Raw genomic sequence first — 15,605 nt, 5'->3', positions numbered from 1 at the left:
CGCACGACCTCCGAGCATGTGAACCTGAGGTTCCGACCATCTCAGGAACAGGCCTCGTGGGCCTCGGGCGATCACCTGCCTATTCCCCTAGCCAGTTCGGCTCCTACGAAATCAGACGCAGGGGAGAGGAAGCAGCATCTAAAACAGTTTCGTCACATGATGCGCTGAGAATGAGTTCGAACCCTTGGGCAGGCAAGGCCAGTTAAACAGGGCCCATCATGAGAAAACCATCAAGGTGAAGTCTGTCCAATATGCCTATGTCAAAACATAAAAGCTCCTCCAAGTTCAAAGGGCCCCAAGGGGTCGATGTGACATCCACATCGGCAGCTGCGGTGCAGGCTGAGTGGGAGCCACACGCACACACCGCAGGTGTGACTCCACGTTTCCTGGTAACCGCTTTCAAAAGGAAGAGAGAACTAATTTAAATGTGTCTTATGTAACCCGAGGTGGACAAATATTTCAACACGTAATCAATGGTCAAGAATTATCAGTGAGCTTTTCTACAGTCTTTTTCGACACTAAGTCTTCAAAACCTAGCCTGCACTTGATGCTCAGGGCACTTCTCAGTGTGTCCTGGCCGCATCTCGAGGGCTCGGCAGCACATGTGACCCACGGCTACGGCACGAGACAGCACAGGTCCCAATCTACCGCCAGTTCACAGGAAACGTGGGGACAGAGGAACAGAGGGAACGACGCCGTGGGGCGTAGGTGGCAACACCCAGACTGCGTGACGCCCAGGTTTGCGCGTTAATTGTTAAGAAAAAGGGGCCAAGAAACCTAAAGATGAAAAAGAGATTTAAAGATACGTGGACACTACTTAGATCCTGATCAACAAATGGCTTAAAAAAAAGTGAGATAATTGGAAGACTGAACAATGACTGAACACGCATTAAGAAATTACCGCTAATTTTTAAGTTGCGATAATGGCATTGTAACTACCTTTCTTCGAGAAACATTTTTAAGAAATACGTTCTAAAATATTCATGAATAAAATGATTCGACGCCTGGGAGTTACTTCAGGGTGGGGATGGTGGCATCCTCAGACGAAGGAAAATTAAAAGACTTCTCTGCCGGCAGACCCACTCACAGAGAATAACCCACGGAAGTCCTTCAAATAGATAGGAAATTATAAAGGAAAGACTTCTGGAGGAAAAAGGAAGAAAGAGCAGAAATATGGATAAATACAACTGATTATCCTTAGGAGTTTCCCACACCAGGTGATGACTGAAATAAAAATCGTAACACCACCCGATACACTCAATACAATAAGTGACAAGAAAGAGACCAAAGTCGAAGAAAGGTTTCTAACCTTTCAAAGTGGTAAGTGACACCAGTGTGTCACATGTTTATAGGGTAAAGTCCCAAGAAACCACTAGGAAAACTATACAAAGTCATTGCTCCAAAGACCGAAATAAATCAAGACAGAATCCTAAAAAACATTTAAGTAGCCGCCAGGAAGGACAGAAAGAGAGAAACAGAGGAACAAGAAACAGGAAACAAATAAAAAGACACATTTACCCCTAACATACCGATCATTATTTCAAATACAAATGGTCTAAATATGCTAATTAAAAGGCAAAGACTAGCAAAGTGGATAAAAAAAAGTGAACCATTACATGCTATTTATAAGAAACGCACTTCAAGTTCAACTACATAGGTTGAAAGTAAAAGGATCAAAAAAGATACATCACGCAAACGTAAACGTTAAAAAAAAAGCAGGTGTGTTCAAATACACACACCTCAGGTGAAGCAGACTTCGGAACAAAGAATGTCGCTAGAGACGAGGGGCATTGCGTAATGGTAAAAGGACCGTTCGCAGAAAGACATCCTCACCAAAAAACAGCCTCTTCCTTAAGAAGCCGAAGGGAGAACTAGACAAATCCAGTTACAGCTGGCGGTCCGACTCCGACGCCCCCCAACACTGACAGAAGCACCGGACAGAAAACCCACCGGAATCGGAAGACAGGAACAGCACCATCGACCAGCACGCTCTGCTACAACAGGAACTCAGGACAGTCCCTCACATTCCGCCAAGCAAGAACACACGCTAACGACCGTGGAAGTCCGCCAATACAGGCCCTACTCTGGGCCCCAGGACAAAGTTCAACGAATTTAAAAGAACCGAAATCATATAGAGTATGCTCTCTGGACGTGAAGAAGACGAACTACGAATTAATAACAGAGAGGCGACGCAAAGGTCTCTCAAACACTCGGCAATCAAGCACCGCACCACGAAATAAGCCAGGAGTCAAGAGCAAATCTCAAAGGAAATACAAGGAACAGAACTGAGTAACGAGAGAAGAAACCTCGCGGCATGCGCGAGTCAGGCGGAGGCGAGGGGGGTCCCTGGCACCCGCACGCTCGCTGGAGAAGGAAACGCCTCGGATCGCTAGTCTGAGCTGCCGCCTCCAGAAACGACGAGCAAACTCAGCCCACGGCAAGGGGGGGCGGGGGCAGCACAGGGGTGAGGGCAGGAGTCAGGGAAATCGGAAACAAAACAAACAAACGAAAAACAATGAAACAAAAAGCTGGTCATTTTTAACGACGTCACCGCAGCTCCTCCCTGGTGTCCCTGCGGCCGCACTGCACCCCCACCCACCCACCAGCATGCTTCTCTCCAGCGCCACATGCTCCAATCGCTGCCGGCAACGGGGACAAACACGGGACCCATTCCGCCCCCGCCACACTGGACAGCGGAGGCTCCCATGTGGACTCCGCCCTTCTGCCCTCCTGCCACCTCCACCCACAGGTGGGGCTGGCCCACAGTGCACCAGGAACGCCCCTCTCCCGTGACCGCAGCACGGGCCGTGTCTGTGTTTAAAACGTTTTTGCCCAGATTTTCACATCTGTGCTCTATACAGACAATAGAATATCATTCATCCCCAAAAGAGGTAGGTTCTGACACGTGCTGCTACCTAGACGGACCTGGAGGACATTACGCCCAGTGAAATAGCCAGACACAGGACAAATACCGGAGGATCCCACTCACAGGAGGGCCATAGAGGAGTCAGATTCATAGAGCAGATGCTGGGGCCGGGGGGCGGGGAGTGAGTGTGTAATGGGGACAGTTGCTGTTTGGGACAAAAACAAAGTTCAGGAAGTGGAACAGGGCTGATAGTTGGCACCCAATGCCACTAAACTGTACACTTTAAAATGGTCAGGATAGGTTTTGTGTTATGTATTATTTTAACACAGAAAGAGAGACAGAGACAGAGACACAGAAAGGCAAAGTAGAACAGGGCCTGGCAAACATGTTCTGCAAAGCACGAAAGAGAAAGTGTTCTTGGTCTCTTTCCCAAATACTCAAATCTGCCAACACAAAAGGAGCCACCGATAATAGGCAAACAGATGGGCGCGGCTGTGTGCCGATAAAACTTTATTCGCCAAAACAGGCAGGGGGCCGGATCTGGCCTGCGGAGGGCAGTCTGCCAACCCGGATGTGGAGCGTGCCACTGTGGTCTGTTTGTTGACGTGCACGTTCACACTTGTTTACGCACAGGATGTCCCCGGAAGGCGCCGGAACAGGCATGTCGCCAGAAAGGAGAACGGGGGTGGCCAGGCAACAGAGAGGAAGGAAAAAATGTTCACTGTGGCTCTCCTACCTTCTAGATTCTGATGCACTTAAAGTTTTTACCTATTTGCCAGATCTACGACGACAAACAAAAGAGCACGAGGAAGGCTCGCATCTCCAGCCGGGCCGAGAGCTGCTCCCGGCAGGCGCACGGTGTCGGGAGATCACCTGGGGGCCCAGGGAGGCGTGGAGCCCGGAGGCGGAGGGGGCTGCAGCCCTGCAGAGGGCGCTGCCCGGACGGCCACTCACCCGAGCCGGACGTTGGCGTACAGCTCCCGTGCTGTGCGGGTCTCACGCTTCCGCAGGATCTCGGCGTCGTACCAGAAGCCCCGGTCCTTCGGGTTGTCAGGGTTGTAGTTGAGCATGACCTCCTGGCCCACCTCCAGCTCCTGCCACTTGAGGATGTGCCGGGCACGGGCCCGGACGTCCTGGGAGCTCATCTGGACCACCCCGTTCTCCGGGTAGCTGCGGGGAGAGCCACGTTCAGACCCCAGGCGACGCCCACCACGAGCCCTCCGCGGAGGGACAGGACACGGGTCTGAGTTCCTCTCGCCATGGCAGCTCGCAGAGTCCCCTCCCCCACCATCTCACATGCTGGTGTCGGAAATTCACAGGTGCAGAGGACACACTTCAATTACAGACGGTGTTGAGGGTTGATGCGTGTCCCCCGAAAAGGTAAGTCGGAGGCCTAATCCCTGGCACGTGGGAATAAGCAGGGTCTTCGCGAGTGTTAATTTGATTACAAGTTAAGATGAGGTTACGCTGCCTTAATCCGGTGTGACTGGTGCCCTTGTAAGAGGGAGTCACAGACACACAGGACACAGGAAGACGGAGACAGCGAGTGGAGCGACGTGGCCCCAAACACCGGGCTGCCGGCCAACACCAGAAGCTGGAAGAGGCGGGAAGGGCCTCCTGCAGCTTGCGGAGCAAGCGCAGCCCGCTGCCGCCCTGGTCCCTGGTCGTGGACTCCCGGCTTCCAGAACCGTGAGAACGAAGTTACTGTAAACCACCCGGTCTACGGCCCTAGGGAAGCGATAGAGAAATGGGGGAGGGGGAAGCCTGAGCTTTCTCCAGACGCACGTATCAGAAAGGGTTTCTGCAGAGGGACGGCCGTCACCTCATTTACGTTAAGAAGAATGTGTCAGAGGTTAGAACACAGCAGGTCATCTTGAACATGCGGGAATAGTCCAGCAGCCTCGAAAAGGCATAAAATAACAGCTGGAGGAAAACACGTTGTCAGGACAGAGTGAACCTCGACTGCAAGGGGGACAAGCCCAAGATCAGCAGCATCACCGGGATGAAGGTGCCAAGCTCTTCCGGTGAAGGGCCAGACAGCAAATAAGCTGGAAGGTCTCTGTCACGAACACTCAATTCTGTTGCTATCGCCAAGAAAGTGGTCACAGGTAATATGAAAATGGATGGGCGCTGACGTGTTTCAATAAAGCTTTGTTTACAAAAACACGCGGTGGGCCAGACTTGGCCCTCGGGCTGTAGTCTGCAACCCCCTAAGCAAGAGGAGAATCCTGCATATACTGTGATTCACTCATTCAGTTACTCTAATTGTTTTTACAGAGCTAGGCTTAGGACGTGCCCAAGACCAGAGCAGGCAGTAGGGGCCCCACAGAGACCCAGAAGCAGCCCCGAGCCCCCAGGATGTGATGCCCACGGGCAGGCATGCTTGCCCCCCGGTATGGACTGCATGGTGTCCACCCCCAATTTCACGCATTAAAGTCTTGACCCCAAAAGTGACTGTATTTGAGGACGGGGCCTTGAGGGAGGTAACTGAGCTTAAATGAGGTCATACTGCTGGGGCCCTCAGCTGACAGGATGGTGTCCTTGTAGGAGACACCAGAGCTGGCTTTTTGTGGGTACAGAGGAAGGGCCACGTGACAAGGAGAGGAAATGGCTGTCCACGGGCAGGGGGTGGGACCCTCACAAGAACGAGAGCTGCCAAGCTTCCTGTGCAGAGCCAGACCCGCCAGCACCTCCAGCCCCCAGAACTGTGGAAAAGCGACGCCCAACATCTGAGACGCCAGGACGTGCTGTTACCGCGGTGACCCAAGGACACTGAGGTGCCCTCTGGGCTCTGACACAAGGCTCCCTGTGCCCAGCACAGGGCCTGGAACACAGTAAGCGCTCAGGAGCTACTGTCACATCCAGTGGGGGAGGGATGCCACGCCGGTTTCAGGCAGCGACACGCAGCGTGAGCGACACATGGAGGAGACAGGACCTGGGCTGGGTTCTGACCGGCAGAGCAGAGTCTCCAGAGAGGCGAGGAGGGCTCGGCCTGGATCTGGGTCTCCATAGCACTGGGCTTCTAGGGGTGACCTCCTATGTGGTTTGGAAGCCTGAGGGTGGGGTCCCCAAATCCTGACCATCATCCCCAGGGCTGTGCCAAACCCCAGGTCTCACACAGAGAGCCAACACTCCAAGCCCGCCTGCCTGCGGCGACACTCACTCGTCGTATTTCACATGGTAAATGACGTCTCCTTCCGGCGCTGAGCAGGAGGCTGAGCTGCAGGGCTCGTCCTGGGCTGGCGCCCTCCTGGTCACCTTGACAACCTGCGCCTCAAACCATGCGCCCATGTTGGTGTCCCGAGCGTCGACATACTCATTGACCTGCGAGGAGAGAGATAACTCTCATCCGACCCACAGCACCGATGAGGGCCCGCTTCCGACCCACGGGCCGATGCCTGGGGCCTGGGACGCCAACTCGGTGCCTGCGGGGCTTCCCGCTGTGGCGCTGTGGACATCTGGGGCCCGGCCGTCCACTGTCGCGCCGTCCTGGGCACCAGCGGTGCTGAGCAGCATCCCTGGCCCCACCCGTTCACTCAGGTCAGCAGCACCCCCAGTCATGACAACCACAGATGTCCCCATCGTCCCCTGGGGGCAGGACCATCCTGCTGTGCTGCCCGAGGAGGCTGGAACGGCCCATTTTTCAAGAAAAGCTGAGAATCCAGATCGCTAGGTGAATTTTCGTCACATTAAAGGATGAGGAAGCCAGCGAAGCCAGAAATTCTACAGCCACTGCACAGACCGCAGAGAAGGCGCGTGCGGCCTGGACGCCCCCAGGGGAGGGATGGGGAGCAGCGCACGATTCTGCCACAGGAGCTTCCGGAGCTAGGCACGGCGGGACTGGGGTGCCCCACCACAGGGATGGAGGGGAGCGGGCCGGCCCTCATGACCTGCGGCGGGGGCCAGGGAAGGCAGAGGGCTGTGGGGAGTGCTCCCTGGGGACCGGAGACCGGCCGCCCCCACACCTTCCGCAAGGGCCTGGCCTCACCTTGTACAGGCCCAGCTCCGTGTCGTCCCACGCGTCCTCGTCCCCCTCGGCCGCCTTCCCGTCCGTCTCCACAGCCGCCTCGCCGCTGTTGGAGGACTTGTCCGACTCGCTCTGGCCCAGGCAGCAGCCAGAGTCGGTGTCCGAAAGCTCAGAGTCCCTCTCCTTGCCGCCGCCGCCACCGCCGCCGCCGCCACCAGGGGGCAGCACGAGGCTCTGCCGCACCAGGAGCTGGATGGTGTCATTCAGGCGGACGTCATAGTCAAAGAGGGTGTGGCCGTCCTCCATCTGCAGAGACAGGGGACGGGGTCACTCCGCGCCAGACGTGCAGTGCGCATCTGTGGGCAGTGGGAACGGGCCCTGGGCAAAGGACCGAATGTGCCCTCGGGTGAGGGGACAACAAAATTCGCCCACTCCTGAGGGCGCACACGGCCATCCCTTCCGCAGGTCCCCAGACCCTCTCGGATGAGGGCTCCTGGTGTCGTATGGTGACCGTCCCAAGCACACGGCATGGCCCCGCTGGGCTGTGGACACACACCGGGCATCCCGAGGTTTACTTTATGTGTATTTTATGTTTTGCGACTTTTGTTACAGCAAACGTGAGTTGCTTTTATCACTGGTTCTCAGTCGAGGTGATCCTCAGGGGACAATGGTGTGCAATGTCTGGGGACATGTGTGGTTGTCATGGGTGAGGGGGACGCTCCTGCCATCAGATGGGTGGGGCAGGGATGCTGCAAACCCCCCAGTGTCTGGGACGGCCCCCCACGGTGTGACCCTGCCCCGATGTCGGCCGTGCGGGATGGGGCAGAGGGACCTGGCCTGTGTGAACCCGAGGAGGCCCCCCAACCCCGCTAGCCTCCCAGGGAGGCTCTAGCTAGAGTTTTGCCCACTCAAGGCGCCTTCTAGGATCCAGTAACCCACCCTCTCTGTTAATGCCTTCGTGCTAACTCCACCCACACCGGTTGACTGCTAACAGGACCTGATGGCCAGCACAGCTCAGCAACTGGCACCCCTGGGTGTCACTCAGTAGGCGCGTGCAAAGAAGTATTGTCATCTGAGCTGCATCCTAAAGCACCAAGGAGTCGCCTTTTATTAGAAACTGTCACATAGGAATGTGCCAGCATCCAGCAAGGACCTTGCAAGTCCATCCTGTTTTATCTAGACCTAAGGCAGATCTCCATCCCTCCCGGCACTGTGACCCTGGGGCCCGATCATGCTGTAGGGGGCCAAGAAGCATCCCTGCCCCCACCCACTTGGTGCCAGGAGCAGCCCCTAATTGTGATGACCACAGATGTCCCCAGGTGCCCAGTGTCCCCTGCAGGCAGAACACCCTGGGTTAGAAGGAGTGCCCTTAAAAAAAAGAGAAAGAAAAAACATACACAAAAGATCAATTTTCCTTCCTTCCCAATTTTTACCAAAAGCTGGCGGGTTCAAAGGACTGGTTGCCGTTAATATGTCAACAGCACAGTGGAGGCCAGTTCCATGTCCACGGTCATCCTTCACCACAAACCTGAGAAACTGATGGGTGATGACCCTCTCGCCCGCTGACGCATCCAAACACCTCGACACTCGCCTACAGCCGCAGGGGCCACCTGGATTTCCAGTCCCACTCTACCTGCTCACCCAGCAGAGAGTGAGAGCTTCCGACGTGCCTGGCACGGCCCAGGTACCACAGGGAGGACAGGGCGAGTGAGACATGGCACCAGTTCGACACGGGGCCACAGAGAACAGCCATGACACCAGACAGAGGTGACAAGGACGGGAAGAGACAAGTCAGCCTGTGCACCCATGTTCACAGCAGCAGCCTGTGTCACAGTAACCCGGGGTGGAAACAGCCCGGATGTCCACTGACGGACAAATGGAGAAACACGAGCTCGTCTGTCCACACACTGCGGTGTGGGCTCATCCATCGTGACACGTGCTCTGCTCTGGTGCCTGACGTCGACTGTGCGGGGAGCTGTGGGGGGTGGGGCACATGGAAATCACTGAACCTGCCTCTTAGTTTTGCCGAGAAGGTAAAATTGATCTAAAAAATAAAGTTTATTAATTTGCAAAAAAAGATGGAGAGAGACAAGTGTCCCCAGCATAACTGTGACAGGAAAATCTGCAGAGGTATTAAAATCGCCAAATGGTAGTGAAAAGGATGAATAAGACGCTCACACTCTGGGGCCCCCCATCTCCCCAGTTAGGCAGACACCCCATGATTCTGAGCCAGAGCATTCCCTGTGGCGGCGTCCTGGGCACAGTGGGGTGATGAGCAGCATCCACAGCCTCTACCCACACATGATGTCAAGAGCATCCCAATCATGACAGCCACAGATGTCCCCAGACATGGCCCAGTATCTCCTGGGGGGCGGAGTAGCCCCCTGAGAACCAGTGACTAGAGAGACTCTCATATGTGTACCCGAGGGACACGAACGTCAGTGTCCCCAGCACGTTCACGGCAGCATTACTCGCAAACAAAAGTGACTTTTTCTCACAGCTGCGTGACAGGGAAACGCAGCAGCGACCCCACACACGTCAAAGGAGACGAGGACGGCTTCAGAGAACAGGAAATAAACCCGGCCACCGGAGTATGACAGCCAGCAGCAGAGCCGAGTCAGGACGGAGCACACGGTCAGCTTTCTGCTCCACACAGAGCAAGAGGCCGCGCTGGAGAGGAGAGGCCGGGGTGGGAGACTGGGCGGCCGGCTGGGAGGCAGATGCACCGAAGTGAGCGCTGGGGGTGTGGGGTAGGGAAGGAGCGCCGATGTGGGCTCAGCAGGCACCCTGATACCGCCTCCCCCCGGTGAGCCCCTCGCTGGGTCTGACCCAGGCTGACGGCACTCCCACCTGCTCAGGCCCGGGCTCTGCGGAGGAGGGGACATGCCTCCCAGTGCAAGCGTGCGGACAGTCACAAACGGGGCAGGGCATGGGCGGGCAAGGGGGCACTAGGGCTAGGCCAGGCTGGCCCGGAGCGCCGCCTCCAAGGCATAATTCGTAAGCTGTTCCAGCGGCTTCCAGAGGCCCCTTCTGGAACTTTCCAGAAGGGCCCTGCAGTCCGCAGGAAGACGCTTGCACAACTGCTCACTGTGCTGAGGGAGGGCGGGTGTGCGCACGTGCACCCCTCTGCCCTCCCCGGCCCCCACTTCCCCAAAGCTGTGTGGCCCATTGCGGGAGAGAGGTTAGGCCCGGCCTGCCTAACGCCAGCAAGTCCGTGGGATGCAATGTAACCGTCCAAGTCTGGGGTTGGTACCAAGATCCTGAAATCCCAACCGAGGCTAATGACGTCAATAAGAGCATTGAACTGAGTGACGATGAGCCTCACTTGACGCTAGAAATTACGACGTTAAAATTAAACCTGAAGTTAAAATCCTGTACGACCAAAATTCCCACTGAAAATCCCTTAACTTGCATGTGTAAAGCATGTACAGCTATCCCTAGGTATCCATGGGGGACTGGGTCCTGGACCCCCGAGGACACCGGAGTCCCTCACGCAGAACGGTGCAGCATTTGTCCACGACCCGTCTGTGCACGAGGCCGCGTACGGCACTTCGTGCACGGGGATTCGGCGTCGTGCTCGGCGTGGGGCGAACCTGGGTTTTGCCTGTATGTGGTTTGGGGCCGATCACCCTGTACTGTAGACTCAAGTCTGAGGACAAACTGCCCGCGCTATTTAAATTACGTCTCTCTCTCTAAACCGAGTATGCTTCCTGGGTGTTTGAAATTTTGCACCATGAGCATCACGTAAAACTGAAACAAACACATACACGATTTAACAACTAAGCGCCCAGTTCCTTTTGTAAACTTAGATTAAAAGCTTGCCATGCCTGCTTCTGCCCACTTTCTGCCCCTCGTGACATTCCTGGGGGATATTTCTCAGGGTGCCGAGTGCTGCCCAAAGACACAGAGGGCAGGTGACACATGCCACTGGGTTGGCACGTGATTCCCCGACTGGCTGAGAGGTGGCACTCTGGGCGAGGGGCTATAACCCGGACCGTGGGGTCCACCCGAGGGTGCTGAGAGCCTCAAACCGAGATGGACCTCGAGCTGGAGGAAAGGAGCATCCCATGGCCCGACCACTGAGCCTGGGGGGAGAGGAAATGAGACCGCCGCCTCTCCTCCTCGGGACACGGCCCCGGCCCCCCGCCTTCCCACGTCAGGAAGCAGCACCCCAGATGTGGCAGAAACACAACTGTCCACTTGGGAAGGAGAGCACAGAGTGGACGGCACCTCCAGGACAAGCATGTCCCTCACCTCCTAGCCCCGCACGGACATGGAGGGCGCGTCCGGCATGACGGTGAACTCTGCCCTTTGACCCCAGGGGGCCGCAGCTGAGGACATGTCCTGGAGCAACGTTTCGGCAGGAGGACAGTCTCACAGGGGTTCGCCTGCACCACGTGACAGGACCCACCATGCCCTGGCGCCCAGGGCGACGTGCAGCTGCGGGCTGCAAACGCAGCTGGCCCCCAGCTCTGCCCCTGGGGCCCTTAGCCACGTGGACGCGGGGAAAGGGGGCCTGAGACCCAACAGTCCGAGCCCCCTGCCCCGGGAAACTCCTGCGACACAGCGCCCCGGGGCCTCTCCCAGCACACTGCACGGCAGTGCGTCCACAATGAAACCTGGCTGCACAGCCCAGGGGCAGGATCCAAGCATGGGTGACTGGCACATTGAGGCCAGCGTGACGCTTCTGCCTGCACCTGTTTTTGTAAATAAAAGGCACCGTGACCCCTAATGGAACACGCCCGTTCGCTTATGCTGTCAGTGGCTGCTTTCCCACTCCAGCGGTGGAGGTGAGCGGTCCCACAGGGACAAAGATCTACCTTCGGGCGCTTTACACATGCAGTCTGCGGACCCCTGGCTTAGAGGGCGTGCCCTCCCGAGAAGGAGACCCTCCCTCAAGCAGCCTGAAGGACGGGTCTCTGTGAGGCGACAGTCCTCTCTGCTGCCTAACCCTCTGGGAAGACAGGCAGCGTTCAGGAAAGATCAATAAACAGGGACGTTTGGTGGGGCACTGTGACATGAGTGACCCTCACAAGGCCATTCCGAGGACACCAATTCAGTGGATCTTTCAGATCGACATGAACACAGCTTTGAGGCCAGCAAAGCCAACTGAGCTGTTTTTCTAAAGTAAAATATCTGCTATAGTAATAGTTCTCAAGTACGGGTGATGCCATCCCCAAGGGGTTGTCATGACTGGGGGTGCTCCTGGCATGGCGTGAGTGGGGGCGGGATGCTGCTTCACACCCCACAGTGCCCAGGACGGCCCCCCACAGTGCCCTGGCCCTGACGTCAGCAGTGCAGGGGGAAACTGAGCCTGGTTATTGCATCTTTACCGTGAGTCAGGCGTGGGGCTTGTTACCTCACTGAATTCTCACCGTGCCACAGGTGGCGGGTCCACAATCAGCCCTGTCTGAACAGTCACCAGCCAGGCCGCTTGGCCAGGGGAGTGGTGATTGTTACTTTAAACACAAAGCATTGTGTCCGAGCTTTGCCACAAAGCTGTGCCACGAATGACAGCTATTGTTATTTTTACGGGCAGCCAGAAAACAGCCGCCAGATGCCGCTCCCCTTGCCCAGGCTGGGCCTGCCGCCCCAATTCCCTTCCCCCATAAGTTCCCTGCATTTCCGCCAATCAAGCGACATAACCGCCAACCTATTCAGCTTAACAAGGCGCCACGAAACCCTCCCATATCCTGAAGACTCAGCTATATTCTGCTTTATGGTCTTAGTCAATCTCCCCGCAGACCTTGGACTGCTGTGCATGTTTCTTCAACAGGAAAAAAAAAAAAAAAAAGGACTGCATACACTCTTCCAGAACATTCTGGAAAAACAAGAGCCCTCTGGAAGCCGCTGGAAATTGCACTGCTTTCTGTCACTGTTAGTCCGCTCCGTTCGAAGACTTTACTCGCTTTAAGCTGCTGCCTTTGTCCCCCACCCCCTGTCACTGTCCACACCTCCCAGCGGCCAGGCCAGTTCCGGGCCAGGCAACCTTGGGGAAATTGCATCAGGCTGAGGCCTGGCTTCCTCACTCGGAAGACAGAAATGACCGCGCACTCCCTCAGAGTTCCCAGGTGGGGCGCGGTGGGGCGCGGTGCCGGCAGCAGGAGCCGGGGACGAGGGCACCTCCTGGCTAAGAGCCTTGCCCCTCATCGCCGACAGCCCCCAAGTTCAAGGCACGACGCACGCGCAGAAACGCACGCGGGCTCTGCTGTCATCATCGTGTTCTGCGCCTTACGCAGATGTCACCAAGACTTCTGAATGGATCGAACACTATGTGACGAGGGAAGGGAGACATGGGTGTGGTCACGTGGGTGTGGACATTTGTCCGAACTCCAAGGGGTCTGCTTAAGATGTGTGTCTCACTATATGCAAATTTCACCTAAAAACGATTTCCACGAATAGTGAACTCTCGTTAACGATAGGCACAATGAGTGTTTAGGACTGACGTGAACTTACTTTGAAATGCATTCCCAAAAATAAAACAGGTTGGCAGACGGGCAGAGAAAGCTGAGAGCCGCATGATAACGCAACCACACAAAACTTCAGTGGTAAAATCCAGGGCTGGGTGTTTGTGTTCGTGGCTCTTTCAACTTTTCTGCATGTTTGAATTGTCAGATTAAAATGCACAGTGCCTGGCACACGGCAGGCACTCAAATATATGCTCTCCTTGAACCTGAGAGGTCTCGGCCCAACCCGCCTTTGAACTACACCAAGAACCGTTTCGCAGGCACACGCAGGTTTTCAAGAACTCTGAAAGGACCTCCTGCTGAGTGGCAAATATGGACCGAGTGGCAAATCAGAATCGGCGTGGACACCACGAAAATGAGCCACTGTGGGAAGAGGCAAAAGACAGATCGGCCCAGTGGGCTCCACTCCCAGCCCCCCTTTCTCAGCGCGCACGCGACCGCACAGGCCCCAAGTGCGCAGGACCAGCTCTCCCTCCCCGGGCGGAGCAAGTTCACTCAGGTTGAGATGTTCGAGTCACCCTGTCTCTCACAGGAAGGAGGCCAGAGGTCTCCCGGGGCTCCGCAAGCCGGAGAAATTAATCATCACATCTTGCTTTGCGTAAGTGCGCCGGATCCTCCCAGCCCCCAGAATCGTGGCCAGGCAGAGCGTTTATTTTTCAATCTAGACACCAGATGGCGGCAGGATCCTGTTCAAAATGCAACAACAAAGTCGGGCACACACGGCCCAACTGAAGACTTTCAGTCCAGTTCGCTGCCGTCGCTGCAACCCACCCAGCTCCGGGACAGTCCCAGCACACGGGACCGTCACGTCGTTGTACCCTCACTTAGGGAAACCCCACTCCCAGTACACGTCCCACCGTCCCCCCCAAAGACACCCACAAAACTGGAAACCCCCCAGTGCCACTGGAGAAAGCGTCCCAATTGTGGTCAGCCGCTAAAGCAAGGGTGGCCATTTTAAATGCTACGAGGGGCTGGAGAGGGAGCACGGAGGAAGGAAACCGAGGAGCAGCAGGGCCGCAGACCCCAGGAAGCGCCAGCCCCTGCTCACAGGCGGCCCTGCCCAGAGCGGCCGGGCGGGCGGCGGAAATGCCTCATCTGCAGGCACCGTCTCCAGCCTCGGAAGGAGCTAATCCAAATTTCCAGAAAACAGCCCCTGTGCGATCAAATGCTAAATAGGCGTGGGCCGTGGGCCACCGGTGCATCTCAAAGAACTGGTCTCTCCTGTCCTAGCGTTTGCGTAACAGAGTCTAGGTTTTTCCTCGAAATTCATCGGCCCTCTGTCAGCCGCCTCCAACTTCTTTTTCTAGAGATTTTCAGGGAGGCCTCAAAAACAATAAGAGAAAAAGGGAGTTTTAAGAGCCCAAATGCTACAGATGCGAGTGCCAGCTGCCTGCCCAGTGTGTCAATCTGCGAGTTGAGCCTTTGTTCCTGGCTCAGGCGTCTGAGTTTTCTGCGGAGACGTGAAGCGGGACCAGGCGAGGGGGGAGAGCGGGTGTGCTGGTGGCCGCCAAGGAGCAACGCCTGGGCGAGACGAGAACAAAGGTGCTGAGCGGGCGGGCAGCCTGCGGGGCGGGTTTACCTGCTTGCCCCGGTAGAAGAGCCTCTGCAGGCCCGGCTCCACGTGGAACAGCTCCTGGATCTTCTTCCTCAGCTCTTCCACCTTGGTCAGCCTGGACAGCGAGTCCACGGTGTGGGCGACCTTCCCGTCCATGGTGCGAACCTGGATCCACATGGTGTCCGCTGGTGCTGAGAAGGGCAGAAAACGGGTGCCTCGGTCAGTCCTGCGGCCGCCACCACCAGCCGGCCCTGCCATACTCGGGTCATCCTTGCTTTTGTCCAGTCCGTGGACACCAGGAAACTCTGGGAACGCCCTCTCAGGCCCCTTGTCCCCGCAGACCGCCAGAGCTGGCACAGGGCCCAGCAGAGTAAATGAAGTAGTTAGTGCGTTAATGACTAGCACCGGTGGAGGGTTGAGGAGGAAGGGGAAATTAGGGGAAGGAAAACAGCACCTTGGACCACTCCGTCCAACCCACATCCCCCCCGTTTTCGGAGTAAAAAGACACCAACGTCCAGAGCAGGGCAGAGGACACCGCCAAACGGTGCTGGCCGAGTTCGTTCGTCCGCTCGTTCATTCATTCATTCATTCCCTGGACTAATACTGACGCCAAGAGAGAAACCCAAAAGTCCGGCGCGGGTCGGAACTTCCTAAGTCCCTGGGAACTCAAGTAAGTGTGGCCGAAGGGGAAGAACGCCACCGGACACCAGCGAGCCCCCGACCCCCCGGCGCCCGCGGGCCCCTGTCGCC

At 56.4% G+C, this 15,605-nt stretch overlaps 1 protein-coding gene across 1 annotated transcript in view; it reads right to left on the bottom strand.

The window, feature by feature from the left end:
* Positions 1-15,565, bottom strand: part of UHRF1 (ubiquitin like with PHD and ring finger domains 1) — a 27,874-nt gene extending 12,309 nt beyond the window's left edge. The window contains exons 1-6 of the mRNA XM_025043166.1: positions 15,368-15,565; positions 14,880-15,046; positions 6,855-7,139; positions 6,030-6,190; positions 3,819-4,036; positions 3,662-3,739 (exon numbers count right to left, since the gene is read on the bottom strand). Of these exons, the coding sequence (XP_024898934.1) occupies positions 3,662-3,739; positions 3,819-4,036; positions 6,030-6,190; positions 6,855-7,139; positions 14,880-15,032 (895 nt within the window). The 5' untranslated portion in view covers positions 15,033-15,046; positions 15,368-15,565. The remainder of the gene's footprint in view (positions 1-3,661; positions 3,740-3,818; positions 4,037-6,029; positions 6,191-6,854; positions 7,140-14,879; positions 15,047-15,367) is intronic.
* Between the last annotated feature and the right edge of the window lie 40 nt (positions 15,566-15,605).

Source organism: Pteropus alecto, unplaced genomic scaffold (assembly GCF_000325575.1).
Source record: "Pteropus alecto unplaced genomic scaffold, ASM32557v1 scaffold30, whole genome shotgun sequence".
In the NCBI taxonomy this organism is placed as follows: domain Eukaryota; kingdom Metazoa; phylum Chordata; class Mammalia; order Chiroptera; family Pteropodidae; genus Pteropus; species Pteropus alecto.
This window is presented reverse-complemented; position numbering and strand designations above follow the sequence as displayed.